Raw genomic sequence first — 22,024 nt, forward strand, 5'->3', positions numbered from 1 at the left:
AGGTGACGTGATGGCGCACGTGATGGCGTACGTGATGGCGTCCCGAGACGCACGCAGCCCTGGTGCGCAGGGGCCAGCCCGGTGGGCGGGACGATGGGGAGGAGGAGGCGTGGCCGGAGGGAGAGACCGAGGCCTGGCGCTAGTGAACCAGAGCTGTAGCCGAAGGGACACTGTCTCTGTAGTACTGGAGCAGTAAGGATCTAGCAGCGGCGGGAAAATACCTGAAAGTCCCTCCCTGCAACAGCTTCACCGGTGCGGCACGTTTTTTGGCCGGAAACCGAAAAAATAAATCGGAAGTGACGTCGCGGTCAAAACAAGCCGGGGGGTGGGGCCCTGCAGTGAATCTGGCAGCAGATGGGAAGTCCCGACTCGCTGTGGGCTGTCGAAGGCGGTCGCCAGGCCTTTCGCTCCCACACGGTCGGCCTCCGACCCCTATCCCCGGGACCAGCCCGCCGCGGTTGAGCCAGAGTTTCCGCGCTCCCTACCCGAGCCGCGCTGGGATTTTTCGGGCAGAGTTGGCGGGAGGCGACAGAGCGGACTTCCCTCCCTGCAACAGTCTCCCCTCCAACGGGTTCCTGTCCTGGGACGCCGGGACACCTGTGGGCTGTGAGGCATCATTCATTTTCATAGCACCTTCCTGTCCTTGTAGAACAACTCCAGGATGAGGAAGAACCGGGGGGCTCCTGTTACTAGCACCCACTGTGGATTAACCCAGTTGCCCGTTTTATTTCGTTAGGGTCTCTCTCCCCTTATCCCTGGGCTCTGACAGATTGAGGTGATCCTAGCTCTCCTTGGCCTTACCTCTTTTTCTCACCGCCTCCTCTTCTCGATCATCTTTTTTTTTTCCCCCTTCCTCTCTTATACTTCAAAATTATGGCTTAACCAGTCAGTGTTGCTTCTCCTCTCTGGAGTGGTGCCAAGATAAGCGTTCTGTTTCCACTCCCTCCTCCCCCGAGTACATTTGCTCTTCTTCCCTCAGAGACTGGTAATTCCATTTCTAAACCCTGATTTGTAACATGGAAGATGTTTAGAATTGGAAAGAATATTAGAGATACCTATTTCAACCATCTTCATCTTATCTGAATAAAATGAGTCTTAGGAAACGTGTATGATTTCTCTGTCCAGGGTTGCACAGCTAGTTGGTAGTGATGTTGGGAAAGCCAGATCTAATCAGCAGATGTTTGTTGAGCATCTTGCAGGCTCATTTCAGGGTAGAAAAGAATACGAACCTTTGTTAAGGTTCAGATCAGAAAATATTTATGGAGTACGTGATAGAACCAAGCACTGTTTGTGTGCGAAAATTAGTAAGAGTGCCCCCCCCATCCTAGAGGAGTTTTCAATTTATTAGGAGTTTAAATGGAAATTTTCAAGAGAGTGATAAATGCTAAAATAAAGATATATGCGGGTGCTGAGCGAGGTCAGGGGAGTTGCACTTCGCCCAACTCTGGGTAGGAGTCTGTGTGAGATGGCTCTTCCCTCAGGAAACACAGTTCGTATCTTGTAATATACTTTAAAGACCTCTGCATTGCCCCTCCACCTCCATTTGAATCACAACTCATTTTCTGTTTTAGTCTCCTTCTTACCGTTTGCTGAAGTGTGTTGACTTTGTTACTTGTTAACATTATTATTAGCGTTTATTATTTCTTCAACTCTTTCTCCCTTGGAAGTTTTGGATTAGTTTAGTGCTGCTTTTTCTTTTAACGAACAGGGTGATGGAGTCGTGAGCTCCTCTTTTCTCTTCTCTGGAGTGAACATAATGATTACCTGCCCTGACTACTCAAAGGATTGTTATAAAGATCAATCTTGGAAGATGTTTTAAAACTGTAAAAGTGATTATCTATAAATGTATGATTTGCCAACCTTTGCTCCACTGTGGTCCTAATGCACTTTTCTCTGTTAGTTCCAATTAATTACAATTTTAAAACACCCTGCACCCTCAAAATTTCTGAGGCAGTAAGCCCTAACATGAAAAAATTAACTGGATGCTATTAATTTTCCTCTTGTCTCAGTGACTATGTGTAAGACAATTATATGCCTTGGAGTTCTTCCTTTTTTTAGAAGCAATTTTAGGTACAATAATGAAATTTCTCTTGAAATTTTATTAAGGTCCATAGGAAAGTGCCAGTGATTACCTTACGGAAAACTCATTTTAAAACAATAGTAAATGATTCAGTAACAGGTGTGCTTCTAACCTCTGTTTTGAGAGTTCGCGTTTATTAAGTTCATGTATTGACAATCTATATTTGGAAAAAAATGAATAATTCTAATTTCTTAATACTTATTACAAAGATTGGGACCAAAAATTATACTTAGATTATAATGTCCTAGAGATGCTAAAGCAAAGGAAGCCAGTCCATAATCTGTACACTTTATTTTTCATAAAAACCTGTATTAAGTTGCTAACACTTGATCTGAACAAAAACTGATTAATGTGTTTTCAGTTCATCATAACCAAAACTTTGTAAAGCCTTTCACTATCCAGGAATCATGGATATTGTAGATGCTGATAGACTTGGGTACAACATGAGTTCTATCTTTTCTTAAATTCAAATTTTAACAGCATGTTAAAAAATAAACCTCAGATTAGAGGTTAAAGTTTTTACATGAAAGTTTATTTTTGTTGTTAGCCTGATTTTTAAAAAATCCATTTGGCAATATTCAGGAATAGGAAAGGGGAGAAAAGGATAAGTAAAATTTGTTGGGACCTAGTGATGGCGGTGAGAATGTTACTGTATTTCATTTGGTCTTTGCCAGGGTCCTGTGAGGTTACTGGTGTATACCCATTTTACAAGTGAGACTGAGGCTTAGAGAGGTTGAGGAGCTTGTACAGATTCACACAGCTAATAAATGGTGAAGCTTGGATTCAGACCCAGGTTTTTCTACCTCTGGAGATTGTATTCTTTCTATTATGTATAGGTGCTAATAAGAGCACTGTTTGCATACGTGATTGAAAATGATTATTTTGTATACATTAAGTTGATATAATACTTTTAATTTTTTTCTTTCAGATGTTTTAATACCCAAATTTGAAGAATACACTGTATGCCATTCTTATAAAACCAAGGGGAAATCATGAAGAAATGTTTTAATTATTGAAACTACAGTTGAAATCATGGCTACATCAGCAAATTTGGATATTGGAGCCCAGCTGATAGTAGAAGAGTGCCCCAGCAGTTACAGTCTAACTGGCATGCCAGACATTAAAATAGAACATCAGCTGGACTCAAATGCAGAAGAAGGATCAGCTCAGGGTGTTTCCATGGGGATGAAATTCATACTGCCTAACAGATTTGATATGAATGTCTGTTCTCGGTTTGTGAAGTCCTTAAATGAAGAAGATAGTAAAAATATTCAAGATCAAGTTAACTCTGACCTGGAGGTGGCATCTGTCCTATTTAAAGGTTGAAAGTTATGGTATAAATATCTGCATTTGTTTTGTTTTTGTTTATTTATTTATTTATTTTTTCCCTTTCTGATCATGAGATTTTGAGTTTGCGAAGTTTGGAAGTCATCTTTACTTATGATTTTCTAGAATCTCATAGAAACCAAAATTAAATAATTTCATGTTATATAATGTCCATAAGTACATGTTGATTTTTACTTCTTCCTTGACCTTTGTTTATTTACAAATTCTCTAATAAAGTTTATTATTGTACCTTTTAAAATTATAGGAGAAAAAAATTTTGTGCCTTTTGTAAATGAATTAACTCCATGAATATGTGATTGGCATTAGCTTCCAATGCTTTAATACAGTGAAATCTGTCATCATATTGTAGATTTACTTTTATAACAATCTATCGAATAAAAAAAACTAATCTCTGGATAAAATTGCTCAAGATTAATATTGATTTTTTTTTCTGGAACTTCTACTAGTACAGATTTTTTTGTGTGTGTGTGTGTGGTACGTGGGCCTCTCACTGTTGTGGCCTCTCCCGTTGCGGAGCACAGGCTCCGGACGCACAGGCTCAGCAGCCCTGGCTCACGGGCCTAGCCACTCCGCGGCATGTGGGATCTTCCCTGACCGGGGCACAAACCCGTGTCCCCTGCATCGGCAGGCGGACTCTCAACCACTGCGCCTCCAGGGAAGCCCACTAGTACAGATTTTTTATGGCAAAAAAATAGTATCACTTGAGAACCAGTTAAAGATATTATACATCTTGTATTTCTTTTTTAATGTAAACATTGACATAGAACTTTGAAATGCTTTGTTATTAAAATATTGTTTTAATGTGTTTAAATTAATTTTACTTAGCTGAATGCAGTATCCATACATCTCCTTCTCCGGGAATTCAAGTAAGGCATGTCTACACTCCCTCTACAACAAAGCACTTCTCACCCATAAAACAGTCAACTACTTTAACCAACAAACACAGAGGAAATGAGGTCTCAACCACACCTCTGTTAGCAAATTGTAAGTATTTCCCACTGATGTATTAGAATATTGTTATTACTAATGTAATGATTTCAAGAGTTTGGCTTTGAAACATTATTTTCATTAAATGCATATTCTGTTTTGGAAAGCTTAAGTGATGTCCTGATACTTTTAGTAATTTAAAACTCTTTCACATATTATTGCATATTCAAATATTTCATGTTTTATGTTTCTCTGTTGAGAACAAATACAGATTGAAATATTAATTCTTAAAACCTTCATAATTTTACTATAAAAACAATGAGTTATTCTGAACTTTGTGCAAAGCAAGACATTGTGTTTTTGTGTTCTTGGAGTGCATTTTATAAACTAGATCACTGATCAACAAATGATTTGTAGTAAAAGCTGAGCGATGTCTACTATAATTTCGAATTTGAATATAATATGAATATGAAATCACCTCTTTAAAAACTTTGAATTTACAATTTTTTAATGTAGAATTATTCTAGAAGAAATAAAATGAAGGGTTTTCTCTGTAAACTAGAAAATATTCTATATAGTACGGGTTTCTTAATGAGAGGAAGCCAGTTAGCAATTTGATGTTAGGAATTATATTTGAAAATATAACATAAATGCATCTGTATTCTAAAGCATGGTGAAATATATGTTTTTACTTTGGAAACACTGTGTCCCTCCTGATTTTGAATTGTATGCTGTAGCAGGTAAGCCAGAACGAGTTCATGACTCTAACTCTACCTAAGAGCCATTTCTGTTTTATTTATGTAAATTTGCATATGCCTCCCAATTGCTTTCCTTTCTGTATTAAGGCCACCCAGTCATATCATCCTAAATCAAGGATCAAGTGATACCGATTTTTAAGATGAACTGTCATAGAACAGTACCTGTTTGGCTTTGTTTTAAAATAAAGAGATTGTCTTAAAATATTCCAACCATAGCATTTTTTTTTTTTTTGGCCACGCCAAGAGTCTTAATGGGATCCTAGTTCCCTGACCAGGGACTGAACCCCGGGGCCCCACAGTGAAAGCGCCGAGTCCTAACCACTGGACCACCAGGGAATTCCCCAACCATAGAATTTTTGGAAAAAAAACTAGGGATCATGTGGTTCACATACTTCATGTTAGACAAAAATGTTTAATCAGGTCTCCAGGGTCACACAGCTAATTAGCCACAAATAGGTCTGTACTCAAGAATTTCCTGTCAGCTAGTTTTTAATTTACTATCTTAGTCCTCCAAAAGTTAAGAAATACCCATGGCCTCTTGAAATAATGATATTTGGGACTTAAATGAATACAGTCAATTAAAAAACAAGAGTCTTTTAGACCCAACTTCCTTATACTTCCTTATAAGTTTGGATAAAGAGATACCATGTTAAAAATTAAGTACCTAAACCATTTCTTTAATTCATAAGATCAGTAACAATTTGCATTGTTAATAATCAAACAATTTGCACATTCACTGATAATAACACTTTGCAGATGTCAGAATTACCTTAAACATATATGAGTCAATTCTCAGACTCTTAGATATTTAAGGTAATTCTGACATCTGCAAATGTTAGGCTATATTTTAAGTTAGATTTTTTTAAACAATAAAATGATAGTTCGTGTTTTGGAAAGGAAAATTGCTACACAGGCATGAACAATTAGATGATGAAAGTGTACCTACAGATATACATGAAACTTTTTATGGTATTGTTTCAGCTTTGTCTGTTCACCAGTTGGCTGCTCAGGGAGAGATGCTCTACCTGGCTGCTCGTATTGAACAAGGTACTAGCCTATTTTTTTAGATGTATTTAGAACAAATTTAATAGGATTTATCAGATTTGTTATTGTTTTCTTTTTATACAAGAAAGTATAAAGACAAAAAAAATAGTTGCATAACCTCACCAGGCAGATAACCCAATAGATACTTTTAAAAAAATAGTAATATAAGGTATAGAAGTTAAAGCTTCCCTTACCACCCTCGCCTTTTCTGCAGAAGCAAACATTATAAGTTTCTTATATTTTCAGAAGACTTTTCTGGAAAATATTTATACTTGGGGCTATATGTGAGAGTATAGTATATATGTGCTTTTTTTTATTTACACAAGAGGGAAAATATACACACTGCATTGCGCTTTACTTTTTTCACTTAAATTTTGAGATCTTTCCATATAAGCACATAAAGATCTATTTCATTCTTTTTAATAGGTCTGTGATTTTGCATTGTATTGCATATGCGTATACTATGTTTTTTATTTTTAACTAGTTCCCCTGGTGGTAGTTGATTCCAGTTTGTTTCTATTAAATAACAATATTGTTGGCATTCTTTTAAAGTATATCCATAGGGTAAATTCCTACAAGTATATTTGCTGGGTCAAAAGGTATATGAATTTTTATTTTTATATACATTGCCAGATGTTTGCCCTGTCATCACACCAGAGTTAGTGTTTCTACTTCCCCATACCCTCACTGACACAGAATATTATCAGACTTTAATCTTTGCTAATCTTATGGGTGAAAAATGGTATTTCATACTGGTTTTGTTTGCCTTTTTAAAATTATGATCTATTTGAACTTCTTTTTGTGTGAACTGCCTGTTTTATATTGATTTATATGAACTCTTACCTAAATTAAAGAAGTTCACTTTTTGTTTATGTTGAATCTAGTTTTTTCCCAGTTTGCCATTTTTCCTTTGACTTTATGATGTTTTCAAACACAGGCTTAACATTTTTAAGTGGTAAATTTATTTTTTTCTTTGTGACTTCTGAGTTTTATATCTTGCTTAGAAAAGATTTCCTATTCCAAGATTATAAATAAATTCACTCATACCTTATTCTAGAACTTCTGTGGTTTCTTGTTTACATTTCAATCTTTGACCCATGTGGAATATGTTTTGGTGTAATGAGGTAAAGGTGGAGCTTAACTTTTATTTTCATTTTTCAAAAAGTTAGCCAATTGTCCCAACATTATCAGTTGAATGCAGGGCATATGATTAAAGAGTGGCTTTTTTTAATCATGTCATTCTTTTATAAGAAAGACTTCATCATTATATTCCTATTTGTTTATAAACATTTGAAGGTTTTATTCTCAATCTACTAAATAAATTTAGGGAAAAAACTGTGGACTTTATACCTGGTAGGCTGAATCTAGGGAACAAAATGGGTTTTGAGGTAGAATTGCATAGAAATGTGTTTCAGATTATTCAGTCTTCATTCATATTATATTATGTTAGCAAACCACCAAAAATTTTAAGAGACTCAAAGGCAGCAGTATTGGCTAGAGAGTAAAAATAGCTTTACTAATTTGGGGCTTTTTATAATATGTATTTATGTAATGCTAAGGGCTGTCGTATAACCTCATTTTTATTGTGATCCTCCCAGCTAACTACTGAGATAAGCAAGGTATTATTCTGGATATTAGAGGAATTAAATAACATGCCCAGAATCACACTGCTAGAAAGTGACAGTCAGGATTCAAACTCTGGTCTCCTGATTCTGAGTCCAGTGTTCTGTGGACTGCCCTGTACCTAGCATTATGTTGTGTCTGGTAGTTTATACTTTAAATAATATGCTATTTGAACTCAGCTACGTACCTTGAGGCACAGTTTAATGCATTGAGACTGCAAATTGCAAACACACACAGCACTTCAGTGAACACAAGTCAGCACAAACGTGAACCTCATTGGGTAATATAGTTACCTTTTTAGAATGCCAGTATTTTCATAGAGATATTAATATGTGGTTGTTAAATTAGATCACAAAAATTGCTTTTCTTTTAAATAGAAAATGTTATCAATCACACGGACGACGAAGGATTTACTCCTCTGATGTGGGCTGCAGCACACGGGCAAATAGCTGTGGTAGAGTTTCTACTTCAGAATGTAAGGAAAATGCCTCAGAAAATGTATATGTACAGTTACTTAAGTTCAGTTAAGTATTTAGTAAAGTTTTTACATCTCCAGCCAGCTAGACGTAATGGTAGAGGATACAAAAAATGTTTACATGCTCTTCATATTCTTGTGGAGCTTACATCTGGTTGAGCAGGCAAGTGTTAGTCGTCCATGAAGCTGGAGAGAGAAGTGAGTGCCCAGCCCCGCTAAGCACGATGGGAACAAAAGTCCTGTCAGCCCTGTAGGAGAAGCTTCTTGGAGAAGATACAATTTGACTCCAAAGTGACAAGATAGTTAGGATTGAGGTAGAGGGAGGAAAGCAGGCCTTCAGACAACCTTGATAACAGAACGTCCAGGAGTAGAAGTTTGTGTTCTTTCTTTATTAACCCCAGAACATTACCTGACCTAAGTGTTGAACTGTAATTATTATTGACAGAAATAACAATATTCTTGTTTTCATAAACTGAAAAGTCTTTTATCTCTATTTCCCACTGCAGGGTGCTGATCCCCAGCTTTTAGGAAAAGGTCGAGAAAGTGCACTGTCATTAGCCTGTAGTAAGGGCTACACAGATATTGTCAAAATGCTGCTGGATTGTGGAGTTGATGTAAATGAATATGACTGGGTGAGTCTGTAATACTGATTTTTAAATTACTGGAACAAACTCTAGGATTTATTTGGTTTGGGGAGACATGATAAGCTTTATTAAACCCTTGGAAGAATAATTAATTACCTTAGTTAATTAAACAGCTGGGAGAAAAAGTCAATGTCCTAAACTCAATTATTAGTTCTGATTAAGTATTCTTCACAAAATATTAAAATTACCTTAAAGTACTTTTACATGCCCAATTCACAGGAGCATTAAATTATTTGAATCTTGCTCACCTTGAAAAACTAAATCACCTTTCCTTTTGCAGAATGGAGGGACGCCTTTGCTTTACGCTGTACATGGAAATCATGTGAAATGTGTAAAAATGCTCTTAGGTAAGCAGATAAAAGTGGAAATATTTAGAAAACGCCACATGAAGACATTATTTTTTACAAGCTAGCCTCAAGAGAATCCTGAACTATCATTAAATACGTTATTCACCCCTGGCGCACCTGCTGCCCTAAGGTTCCCATGTAAGCCGTAGCTCCATCACACAGCACGCCTGCAATCGCAGTATCTGTCCTTATTGCTTTCCTTTTAGGGATCACATGTGAATCCTCGGCTCTTTTCTCTGTCCACAGTGTCTTTAAGCCTGAGTGCTGTCTGTAGTGGTGTATTAGTTTCAGTTGCTCTAGAGGATGCCTGTATGTTTGAAGTGTCTTCCCTCCGACCCACCAGAGTGAATTCTATGCCCTCTGTGTACTCTGTACTTTGTCAGACCATCCTGAAAATACCTTCCAAATTTGCAGAAAATCTGTCCCGCTAATTGCGCATGAGCCAGTGATAGACAAACATATCCATATTTTCATTTTATTTATTTAGATTTTTCTGTTTTGGTATAGAAAATGGAGCTGACCCAACAATTGAAACCGACTCTGGATACAATTCTATGGATCTAGCTGTAGCCTTGGGCTATAGAAGTGGTAAGTGGTTTAGAACTCTCAGGTTTCATTTTAGTAAAGTTATATAATAATACAAACCAGTGGTCCAAACTATTCTCATCACTTGCAGTTATAGAACATGCATGTTATCCTAACCCCTGACATACTTTCAACTGTGGGCAAAATCAATAGATTCCTACAAAGTCTAGAAATGAGTTTGTTACTATTACTTTTCACCATCCCAAATAATTAGTTGCTGGAGGATACGTGTACACCTATTTACAAGATGTGTTTAACATTTCATAGCAAACTATTTATAAAATGCTTTATAGTTGCCCTTTCTCTGTTCCTTAGAACAACCTTGTATTCTGGACTCTCCTTCAGTTTCAAAATTTAGAAACCAAGAACAGAAAACCCAGTAACTTGGACAATTACTAAAGTCAGTGACAGACTTAAGTTTGAAGTATTGCATTGTAATCTTATTGCCCTCAGACTATGATTATTTCCTAATTAGAAATTATTTTAGGAAAATGTTGGTGATGTTAAGTTGAATTTGATAATTTTTAAAAATTTTGTAATCAACATGCTGTTGTCTTGATCACATGTGTGTTCTAGTTCAACAGGTTATTGAGTCACATTTACTGAAACTGCTTCAGAACATCAAGGAGTAGACATAGTCATCAGAAAGTGTTGTCTGCCCTTCCGTTTACTTTTGGCCCTTATAAATGATAGTTTTGTTTACTTATAAATTTTTACCTCAGTTGCAATATTGACTGATTTTTAGTAAGTTTTAATAAATATTCCTCTGAGTAATTCACTGGTTTATAATAAAATTAATGTTGATGCTTTTTTATAAATGTGTTTTACCACATATTTAAAATTATAAATGAGTGTTTTGTGGCATGTAAATTTTTATGGTACAGATAGTTATCTGTGTTTGTATCAAGTGCTGTAATTTAACATTTTTGGAAATTATTCTGCACTATTCATCTTCACTCTTGTATTAACTCATTGACTTTATATAGAGTTTGCTATAAATCCATAGGAAAAAAATCTGTTATTATTGAATTTAAAAATGCACAGTGTGGTTGTTTACAAAATGATATTATAAATGAATAAAGTACTTTTCTTCTGTTAGTTTGCATGCAGGTTGTTCTTTTTCCATTGCATAAGATTATTAAGGTATCTCTTTGGGATTTTTAGTTTAACCCTTCTGTCCTGCCAGGATACTCCATTAGATCAAACAATATAATTAAAATAAACCAAATGTTAGTCAACAAAGACTTATTGATTGTCATTTCTAGAAGTATATTGAGAATATTTTAACCTTGTGAATAAGTTTTCAGTAGGAAAAGCCCTCTGTGAAAGAGAACTCATTTCTTCAATAAAAGTCAGATGCTCTTTAATTCCACTAAAGGAGCATTATAAACTCGTGCTACACCAACATCTGGAAGAGAGCCATGAGCTAGAAGTTGACATGACCACTGAACGTGGGACTTGGGTTAAATCACTTCATCTGGAAAATAGGTGTGATGTCAGTTATGACAGTTGGGTTGTAAGCCACATAAACTTGATCTAGCTAATTTAAGCAAAAAGGAATTAATGGAAAGACACAGAATGGAAGGAAAAGCTGAAGAAGCAGGCAATACCAAAGGGATGAAACTAGGCCAGGGATCTCAATCAGGAAGTCATGGCCAGTCATTTTGGATGCCGCTTTGGTAATGCTTAAATCCCCTCGTTTATCATTCTGCTCAGGATTAAATTTTCCAGGAGGCAGAAATCTATTTAGCATGGGATATAAATGCACCACTGTATGGAGTTGAGGGGAGAAGGGGATGACTGGTTAACAACCCACCATTGCCCCCAGACCACCTAGAAAGCAGGAGGCCTAAAGGAAAACGACAGGAAAAAAAAAATGATAGATGTTCACTCCAAAGGCAAGCTAAATCATACGTGAAAATAGTACTAATGCTTCCCCCCTTGTCAGGCATATGCTTTAAATCGATTTTTCCTAAAACCATTCACCCTTCCATTTGGTTCCTTTTCTTATTGATTGCACATTATCCATGAAGTGTTTGTTACTTCCTGTTCATATTATAAAGTAACAAAATCCAATGATCCCTTTGGGCACATCACTCAGTATTGTTTGCAAGTGCTCTCCGCAACTGAACAGCAACCAAACAACCTATGCTGGGATTGACTCTAAAATAACCACTCCTAATCGGACTCAGGTCAACAGCCAACAGATCTCAGAGAATATCTTGAACAAAATTCCCCTTTCCTATTTTATCACCTTTTAGCCTCGGGGTCCCTGATAACAAACCCCAGAAAAATCCCTTAAGAAATAGACACAGTTAATTAAAACAACAGGAATGATACTTATGGGCCAGTTCTGAAATTCCTCTTTTAAAAATCAAGTACCTTGGACTTCCCTAGTGGTGCAGTAGTTAAAGAATCCACCTGCCAATGCAGGGGACACGGGTTTGAGCCCTGGTCTGGGAAGATCCCACATGCCGCGGAGCAGCTAAGCCTATGCGCCACGACTACTGAAGCCCGCGCACCTAGAGCCCGTGCTCCGCAACAAGAGAAGCCACCGCAATGAGAAGCCCTCGCACCACAACAGAAGAGTAGCCCCTGCTCGCCACAACTAGAGAAAGCCCATGCACGGCAGCGAAGACCCAATGCAGCCAAAAATAAATAAATTTATTTTTTAAAAAATCAAATACCTTTTAGGTAGTGTTTATTGATTGCACAAAAACTTATTTAGAGCTTATGTACCAGACACTGTGCTTCATGTGAGGATAAAATACTGAGCAAAAATAGACACAGTCGTGCTGTCAAGGCGCTCACTGCCTAGTACAGTACTAGGGCCCATTACTGCCACAGAGTGAAATACACTAACAATAATTTTCAAAAAGTTTAAAAACATTATTCTATGTAAATATAAATTAAACACCTGTCAAAGATTTTATTCAACTAATTAACTGGTAAGGAAACCAGTTAGATGTTGAAACTAATTCCAAGAGCTAGATATTTTAGGCAATGTTAGCATAAGCTTGCTGAGTTAGACACAAATCTGATGAACATCCAACAAGGCCATAAACCGTAACCTTTGAGGCTATCTTTTCCACTGGACAGAAATTACTGGCATCTCTGTAGTATAGAAATCTACAAACTAACATGTGACTTCACTAAATCCGGTACTTTTAGTCAATAGTAAGCAGAGAGTTGAACTAAGTAGTTTTCCCCAGATTAGTGGTTCTCAAATTTTAGTGTATATCAGAACGATCTGAGGGCTTGTTGAAAATATAGATTGCTGAGTCCCACCCACAGAGTTTCTGATTCAGTCAGTCTGGATTGGGACTCAAGAATTTTAATTTCTAACAAGTTTCCAGGTGATGCTGGAAATGGACTATCCTTATGTGAACTTGAATTCTTAAAATGTTTCCTAGCTAATGATTTCTGTAAGAAAAATATTTTTCTTAATACTCTAGCACACAAAATACCAGAGGAGGTTCAGTTTCTTTATCTTCTTGGATTTGAGGGAATATTTGATTCATGTAAGTGACTATCTTTATAAACCAATCTAGCCTTTTAATACCCTCCAGTGTTAGGAAGATATTTCTCTTACACAACGAGAGGTAAAGGTCTTTCTTAATTATAAACATGCAGACACACAAACAGAGGGAGAGCGTCTAGCTTTGTCTATTAGCTACAAATCAGAAGTGAACCAGAAACAAAAGCTTAGAGTTATTTTTCTTCCAGTGAGCACATAGTTCTTAATTGATTTAAGGTTGCAAATAGAAAAATAGATTTTTTAAAAAAGAGCAAAAAGAAAGAAGACTACTAAGTGGATTCTCTGTCATCTTCCACCCAACAGAGAACAGGTCTTCATTATACACCCATCAGAGATCACCAAATAGTCAGACCATAAGAGCAAATCCCCAATCATTGCTGACACCAATTCAGACTAACTTACTGAAGGTGTACAAGCCAGACATAAAAACAAATACATAATATCAGTAGAAAAAGAAAAAAAGAACTAGAGAGTCAGAAAATTTAAAGTTCTGTTGCCACCCAGGATTCACTTCAGAAGCCAAGAAAAGATGTGCAAGCAAATAGATTTAATTTGTCTCCGTTGGGTTAATCCCCTCAAACATCTCAGTGGATGACCTTCAAAACTGATCAAATATAATTTTCTAAAGGTTACATGACTCATGCGAATAAAATGAACACATGACAAAGATTTAATTCAATTTATTAACTGATGATGTAACCGAAAGTGGGGTCCAACTGCTCACCGCTCAATAAAGAGGCAAGGTTGGTGGAAAGGAAAGTGTGCTTTATTTTGGATGTCAGCATCCGGGGTGGGGGGTGGGGGGTGCAGACTCCTGTCCAAAGGCCGAATCCCACCACCTACAACCAGGGAGCAAGAGCTTTTATAGACGGAGGGAGGGAGGGGGCTACATGCAGAAACAGCACCAACAGTCTGACAGGCATCTTGAAATTGGTCATCGGTGGTCTGACCAGCGTCATCTTAAGTACAATTAATCTTCAGTTCCAGGGTCGGTTTGTTCCCATTTTCTTGAGGCCAATTCTTGGAATTGTGGCAGCTTATGTCATGGCTACAGTCTGGTCATCATGTAGTTAACTTCTTCCACCTGATGGGGGTTTCAGTCTCTATAAGACAGCTCACAGGATATGGCTCAGAATATTATCTATATTGCCCTTGAGGAGGAACTAAAGTCCTTGACTATGCTTAATGACTAAACTATTATTATTGGTCTCCTTTTTTTTTTAACATCTTTTTTGGAGTATAATTGCTTTACAATGGTGTTTCTGCTTTATAACAAAGTGAATCAGCTATACATATTATTGGTCTCCTTTGACTGTTTTCCTTTGTTTCTGCATTTTCTCACTTCTCTGATTAAACTTATTCTTTGGCTAAAGTTTTTTCACAGACAAAAGGCAGGCTGTGGACACGGGGCGGTGGGGGCGGCGGGGGGCGGGGGGAAGGACCATAGTGTCCTGCTTCGTTTCAATGAGGAAACCAGTAAGATATGAAAACTGGCTCTAAGAGCATTTGAGAATGAGCATTTTTAGCAATGTTAAGATAAGAGTGCTGGGTTATAGACAAATCTGACTGTTGTCCAACAGGGACAGAATTTATCATTTGGGCGATTTTTTCCACAAGACAGAAATTATTTGCTTCTCTACCAGACAGAAATATCCAAATTAACATGTAACTTCACTAAGTCTGGGACCTTGAATAAATAGTAAATGGTGAATCAAATTACATTTCTCTAGGTAATCCTTGGGTGGCCTTCATCTCATATGACATTGAAAAAGGATGTGTGGCCATGACCCTTTTTAGTACTTCAGTGAAAGCCAGCCTGGGAGTAAGGTAATCACCTTTGTAATGGCTCTTCTGTCATCAGCTGACAGGTAAACTAATATAAGCCTCCTAGTGTTGGTGACAACGCCTCTCTCACATTCTCCTCCCGACTAGACCATATAATTCATTTTCACTTTCACTTTTTCCATGGTGAAAGAAGCTGTGAACCAGAGAGCTCAATGAAAAAGGTTAATCATTTTAATATTCTTGAACTTCCAAAAAATATTGCCAATAGCTTGAAAAAAATGTTTGTTTTTATGGAGGATGTAATGGAGGATGTTAATCACTAAACTATTAAAGATTTTTAAGGTTTATATTTGAATTTTCTCTAAAATCCAGTTAGCCTACTGATTTTAGAAAACACTATGATTTCATTACCATTTCCTGTCTCTTTATCCATACCTAAAGTTAAAACTTTAAATTCTTTTGTTAGAACAAACTGGTTGTATATTAATACACTATATATTTACGTTTCATGCAAGTTATATCATTGAATATATTTCCAGTAGGTGGCATTGAATGTACTTCTATCTGTTAGGTGGTTTCCTGTGTGATAGATAAAATGTTTACAAATCTGATAGTTGTAAAGAGAAAAAAAATAGAATGAAAGGCAGGACAAACTCTGGCTATTATAAAATCCTTAAAGTAAGTGTCCTTTCTCTTTAATATTCAGATTTTTTTCTGTGACAGTCCTTCTCAGATTTACATACCTAATAACAGCTTCAAAAGTTCACCACCTTACTCCTTTGTAGTGGATACTCTTGATAAAACTCGGGATGGCAAGAGTAAGTTTTCACATTTTTTTGTTGCTTAGAAATGTTTACAATACGTATAAATTGGTTTTAAAATAACAATAAAGATATGAAAAAGGACTGTAACATGATTGAAACTTTTTTAGGTGTGTGTTTAGACAGGAGATGCAACCATTTAAGAAAAGGGGTACAGCCCACAGATATTTGTGTAACTGTTTTTTGATTAAAGTAAACTTGAAAGGTTTATGGTCTGCTGTGTAGATTTTCCTCTTCAGACAGTAAAGCCTTTTCTGAGCTGTGTAATTGGAGCTGGTGCACAAAAACACGATCCACCTGCATTATTATCATGTCAGTGATGGGAAGCATGAAATTATTATTGGTGATTTTATGCTCTGTGGGATTGAAACTACAATTGGATACGTAATTATTACACTGAGAACAGACCCTCCCAAACTCACTGCCTGCTGAATTTTCCTCTCTGTGAAATGGAGTACAGACCACTATGATACATTTGCCCCACGTTTTATTTTTTATTCATAAATTCAGTGAAATTGTTCATTCAGATTCACTCATGTTAGTTTATGAACCTGGGAAGTATCTTAAACTTGTAGATGTTTCTGTTCTTTTCCTTCTTCACATTCCCTGAGAATAGTTGGATATATTACATATCCCAGAATCAATTTGTGGAAAGTATCTTGAATACCTTCTTGGTGCTTAATTGATTTTATGTTCACCATCTCTCCTCCAAAAGGTTAAATGTTGGAAACAAGAAATTTCCTCTAACAGTTATTCAATCCTTCGACACACATTTATTGAGCCCATACTCTGTGCTGATTTGGACTGGGTCCCAGGGATGCAGTGGAGACCCACACAGACCCAGTGCCCTGCCCTGCCCTGCAGATCTTACATAGTGATCTGCATACCGAGCGAGTGTGGCTCTGCTAAAAATCATCTCCCCTCATCCCATACATCCTGAGGACAAGTTAAAAATGTCATGTACTCAGATAAATGGATAAAGAAGATGTGGTACATAGAGACAATGGATGCAACTAGAGATGATCATACTTAGTGAAGTCAAAAAGAGAAAGACAAACACCATATGATATCACTTATATGTGGAATCTAAAATATGACACAAATGAACCTATCTATAAAACAGAAACAGAATCATGGCCATAGAGAACAGACTTGTGTTTGCCAAGGGGGAGAGGGTTGGGGGAGGGGTGGAGTGGGAGTTTGGGATTAGCAGATGCAAAGTATTATATATAGGATGGGTAAACAACAAGGTCCTACTATACAGCACAGGGAACTATATTCAATATCGTATGATAAACCATAATGGAAAAGAATATAAAGAATGTATACATATGTATAACTGAATCACTTTGCTGTATAGCAGAAATTAACACAACATTCTGAATCAACTATGCTTCAATTTAAAAAAATGTCATGTACTAACTGAAGTATGTTCAAGGCTCAAATATGTCTATTACTGGGTTTCCCATATACCACTTGTTCTGCTGTGTCAAAACATCAGTGCTCTTATTGACACAACAGAAACTCCTATGTCCTGAGGGGAACCAGAGGGCCCAGAAATTTAGAGTGATGGAAGAAAGGTCCATTCCAAGGGTAGCTGGTTCTCAATTGCCACGGTGGAATTATCTGGAGAGGTTTAGAAAACACTGAGGCTTGGGCTTCCCTGGTGGCGCAGTGGTTAAGAATCCGCCTGCCAATGCAGGGGACACAAGTTTGATCCCTGGTCCGGGAAGATCCGACATGCCTCAGAGCAACTAAGCCGGTGCGCCACAGCTACTGAGCCTGTGCTCTAGAGCCTGCGAGCCACAGCTACTGAAGCCCGTATGCCTTGAGCCCGTGCTCCTCAGCAAGAGAAGCCACCGCAATGAGAAGCTCGTGAACTGCAACGAAGAGTAGCTCCCGCTCGCCGCTAGAGAAAAGCCTAGCTGCAGCAACGAAGACCCAACGCAGCCAAAAATAAAATTAATTAACTAACTAAACAACAACAAAAAAAGAAAACACTGAGGTCTGCCCTCTGCCCTCCACCCCAGAGAGTCTGATTTATCAATCTAGGATGCCATATGAGGACATATAATAGATTTCCACGTGATTCTAATGTACAGTCAAGGCTGAGAACCCCTACTCTAGGGGCGATTAGCTCCTGGCTGGTGGAACCAGCATATTCCAAACCACATCCTAACATTTGCCTCTCACACTGCCATCTTGTCTACAAAGAACCTTATGAAAGAACCTAGTTTATCCTTTCTCTCTGGCCTGTTGGTACCTGCTCTGATTTTTTTGGTAAAGATAAACATGTACCCTTTTAAGCCTATGTGACAAAATAAAGAATTTTGAAACCCTAATCTTACCTTTTGTAATTCACCTTGTTGTTCAGCAAGTTGTTAGCTGTGACTCAACATCCTTTATTAACCTGCATTTCTTAAAGACAGAGCCCACATGTGATGCCGTGTGACTGTTTATCTGGCTTACCTTTTGGATAAAAAGGAGGCCTGAACGTCCAGGACAGCAATTTGCACCCACAAATACCAAAGAGCTTATCTTGTTATTCCTTTGTTCTAGGATTTCCTTGGAGACATGGGCGTTGACTGAAGCACTGGCCTCCAGAACCCATGCCAGCTCACGGGGGTCACAAGGCCAGGTAACACCTCCTCCATCATGCATGCCTGTTATGAAAACCTTTTCCTCTTAGTTGGCTGTCCTGGTGTTTGCCTCTCTTCCAAGGAGACTGTCAACAAGAATTAAGTCAATTGCATGTACCCCTGTCTCAGTGAGCCCCTTCCTCAGAGGCCCCCTCAGCTGAGTCAGGAACAGCATGTCAGCATTTAAGGAAGAGCCCATCCACCTAACCAAGCCAGAGTTTGGCCTGTTCAGAAGATAAACCACTCTCTCTGCGCCATTCCAGATTCTTCTTTTAAAGATAATGTTGCCTTGCCTATGTTGATGAGATGTTATAGGGCCCTTCCCGAGAGAGCACTGTGTACTCGGTCAGCTTTCACGTAGCCTCCTACTTGGGGAGAAATCAAATATATCAACCACTATTGTCTGCGAGAAAGAGCCTAGCACAAATGTCAAGCTTTGTGCTGGCTGCTGGGGTCACGGTCACTGTGCCTCAATGCGATACAGATTAACTAACAACAAAGCACTATGAGATAACAGATAACAAAAACCATTGTCAAGCAGGAATAGACCGGAGGAAGAAAATTATTTCTGTGGCTTTAGGAAGCAAATGTCAAATCACTAGTACTTAGGCATTTTAAAACATTGATCTTTATTACTTTTCTGAATATAAAAGTAATGTGTACTTCTTGTATCTGTTGTTAGGATGCTTTTAGCTATCAAATAAGACCCACCTAAGATGGCTTAAATAAATAAGTGAATGTATTTGTTCACATGAAGACGTAGGTACACTTCAAGGTTGGTTCATAGATAGCAGCTTAACAATGCCAAGTAAGACCTGGATTCCTTCAGGCTCTGCACTCTGCTGGCCACAATTCAGCTTCATCCTAAGTCTGGTTGCCCTGCGGGTCATAGTGTGACTTCCAATAGCAGGGGCCATATGCTTCCTCGTTTCTGTCCAGTCCACTGAGAGAAAAAGTTGTCCCATACCCCCTTCCAATAGTGAGGAAGAACTTCCCCAGAAGCTTCCAGAAAATCTCTCTCCTAGTTTTATTTCCTGCAATTGGGTCACATGCTCATTTCTGAACCAGTCATGGAGATTGAGATTACCCTAGTACCCACCAGTCATGCCCATTCAACTGAGAGTCAGCATCTTGTGTATGTAGCACCTGGGCTGAGTGGGGAGAAGCATTGGGCTTCCATTAAGAAGGAGAAAGAGGAACAAATACAATACACATGAAATTCACTTTGGAGAGCCCTGACCAGTCACCTTAAGTAGATAAGCAAAAGAATAATACAGAACTAGAAAGCTAACAGAGAAGATTAAATGGAATGATAAAAAAAATACTTGATTGATTCAAAAGAGGGCAGGAAATAAGAAATATGGGAACAAATGGGGAACAAAGAATAGATGGTAGACTTAAATTCAACATTAAATGTATGAGGACTAAACATTCCGAGAGACTGGACTAAGGAAACCAAGCAAGAATCACCTATTACTATTTGAAAGAAACATACTTTAAGTATAAAGATGCAGATAGATTGAAAGTAAAAAGATAGGAAAAGACACCATCAAACATCAACCAAAAGAATGTTGGTGTGGCCACATTAATGTCGGCACAAGGAACTTCAGGGACCTAGGCTGGCCAAAACTTAAAGAACAATGTAGAAAAATTAAATTACCAGATATCAAGACTCACTGTAAAACTACAACAATTAAGCCAGGTGTTGACAAAACAAATAAACCCATGGAACAGAAGGGAGAATCTAGAAACAGATGTGTACATATATATCACTGATTACACAAAGGCACTACTGCAACTCAGTGGAGAAAATAGTATTTTTTTTTTCAACCAACAGTGCTGGGTCATTATATATCACTGTGAGAAAAAATTAAGTTTCAGCTTTCACATCTTACTACAAAATTAACTAGAGATGGATTATAGATCTAGTTAATTTTGGAGGAAAACGTAGGAGAATACCTTCATGATCTTTGAGTAGGGGAAGATTGTTCATCAGCCCTCCATGGTTTCTAACTTTTTAATCTTCTTCATTCTAATGATTTAAAATAGTAGCTTGTTTCCATTTTAATTTACAATTTTTCAATCACAAGCAAGGTTGGATACCTTTTCACAAGCTAAGCCACTGGTTTTTCTTTTAAGTGTTCACTTGTCCCACTTTTCTGTTACGTTTTGTTTTTTTCCTATTAATTTTTAAAGTTCTGTATATACTAAGGAATACTTCTTAATTTTTAAAGACTTTATTTTTAGAGCAGTTTTAGGCTGACAGCAAAATTGAGCAAAGCTACAGAGATTTCCCATATACCATTGTCCCCACACATGCACAGCCTCTCCCCTTGTCAACATCCCCACTGGAGTGGAACGTTTGTTACACTTGATGAACTTACATGGACCCATTATAATCACTCAAAGTCCATAGTTTACACTAGGGTACACTCTTGGTGTTGTACATTCTATGGGTTTGGACAAGTGTGTAATGACATATGTCCATCATTATGCTATCATACACAGTATTTTCACTGCCCTAAAAATCTTCTATGTTCCGCCTATTCATCCCTCCATCTCCCCTAACCCCTGGTAACCTAGCAAATGGAATTCTATTCCTTGAAAAATGAAGCCCTACTACTTGCAAATAATAAAGAAGAGAGCTACTGATACCAGAAGAAAAGATGAAATACTAAGCAACAATTTAAAAATTTTTATTTTTAAAATATTTGTTTGTTTGTTTGTTTGTTTATCTGGGGGCACAGATGCACAGCTTGCAGGATCTTAATTCTCCTACCAGGGATCGAACCTGCACCCCAGCAGTGAAAGTGCCGAGTCCTAACCACTGGACTGCCGGGGAATTTCCTAAAAAATAATTTTAGATGCATTTGGAGGCTGAAATTTTTAGAATGAAACCCTGTCTTATATTTAGTAATCAATAAAATTTTCCTCATGAGGTGGTCTGTAAAAAGTTCTTTTCTGAGATATCTGGCTTTCAAAGTTTGATGCTGTTCCTTAAAAATGCAGCTTTTAATCTCTAAAAATCTTGTATGCTGACTGGAAGTCATGGATAACTGGATTCACACTGAGATTTGTAACTCTAGAAGGTATCAACTACCATTCTTCTATGTTAAAAACAAATAGTCTCAGAACTTTTCCTTTCTCTCCTCTCCTTTTGTACATAAAGGTACGTACAAAGTAAGATGACTAGTTGATTCATCTTAAAACAAGGTGTTCCAGGAAGTTTATTCTGACAATCAGGTTGTCATTGTCTTTTGGCTTTATGCTGATTTTTCCAGAGCAGGCATAGTTTCTTTTCTTTTCTTAATAAATTTATTTATTTATTTATTTAATTTTGGCTGCACATGAGCTTTCTCTAGTTGCGGTGAGCAGGGGCTACTCTTTGTTGTGGTGTGCGGACTTCTAATT

At 37.6% G+C, this 22,024-nt stretch overlaps 1 protein-coding gene across 5 annotated transcripts; it reads left to right on the forward strand.

Annotated features, from left to right (window-relative positions):
- Window positions 1-221: 221 nt before the first annotated feature.
- On the forward strand, window positions 222-21,552 carry ANKRA2 (ankyrin repeat family A member 2). 5 transcript variants are annotated; one of them, XM_027100849.1, is made up of 11 exons: window positions 222-606; window positions 3,009-3,401; window positions 4,253-4,411; window positions 6,094-6,159; window positions 8,157-8,254; window positions 8,761-8,886; window positions 9,179-9,245; window positions 9,753-9,833; window positions 15,099-15,195; window positions 18,534-18,612; window positions 21,361-21,552. In XM_027100849.1, exons 2-11 carry the CDS (start codon window positions 3,113-3,115, stop codon window positions 21,469-21,471), a joined length of 1,173 nt encoding a protein of 390 aa, XP_026956650.1. In that variant the 5' UTR covers window positions 222-606; window positions 3,009-3,112; the 3' UTR covers window positions 21,472-21,552. The 5 variants fall into 5 exon arrangements, with proteins under 5 accessions (XP_026956650.1, XP_026956654.1, XP_026956652.1 ...); XM_027100850.1 differs by lacking the exon at window positions 222-606 and having other exon boundaries at window positions 3,213-3,414; XM_027100853.1 differs by lacking the exons at window positions 15,099-15,195; window positions 21,361-21,552 and having other exon boundaries at window positions 18,534-18,615.
- The last annotated feature ends 472 nt before the right edge of the window (window positions 21,553-22,024 follow it).

Source organism: Aethalodelphis obliquidens, unplaced genomic scaffold (assembly GCF_003676395.1).
Source record: "Aethalodelphis obliquidens isolate GAN/ISIS:26980383/991018 unplaced genomic scaffold, ASM367639v1 scaffold4, whole genome shotgun sequence".
NCBI classification, from domain to species: Eukaryota; Metazoa; Chordata; class Mammalia; order Artiodactyla; family Delphinidae; genus Aethalodelphis; species Aethalodelphis obliquidens.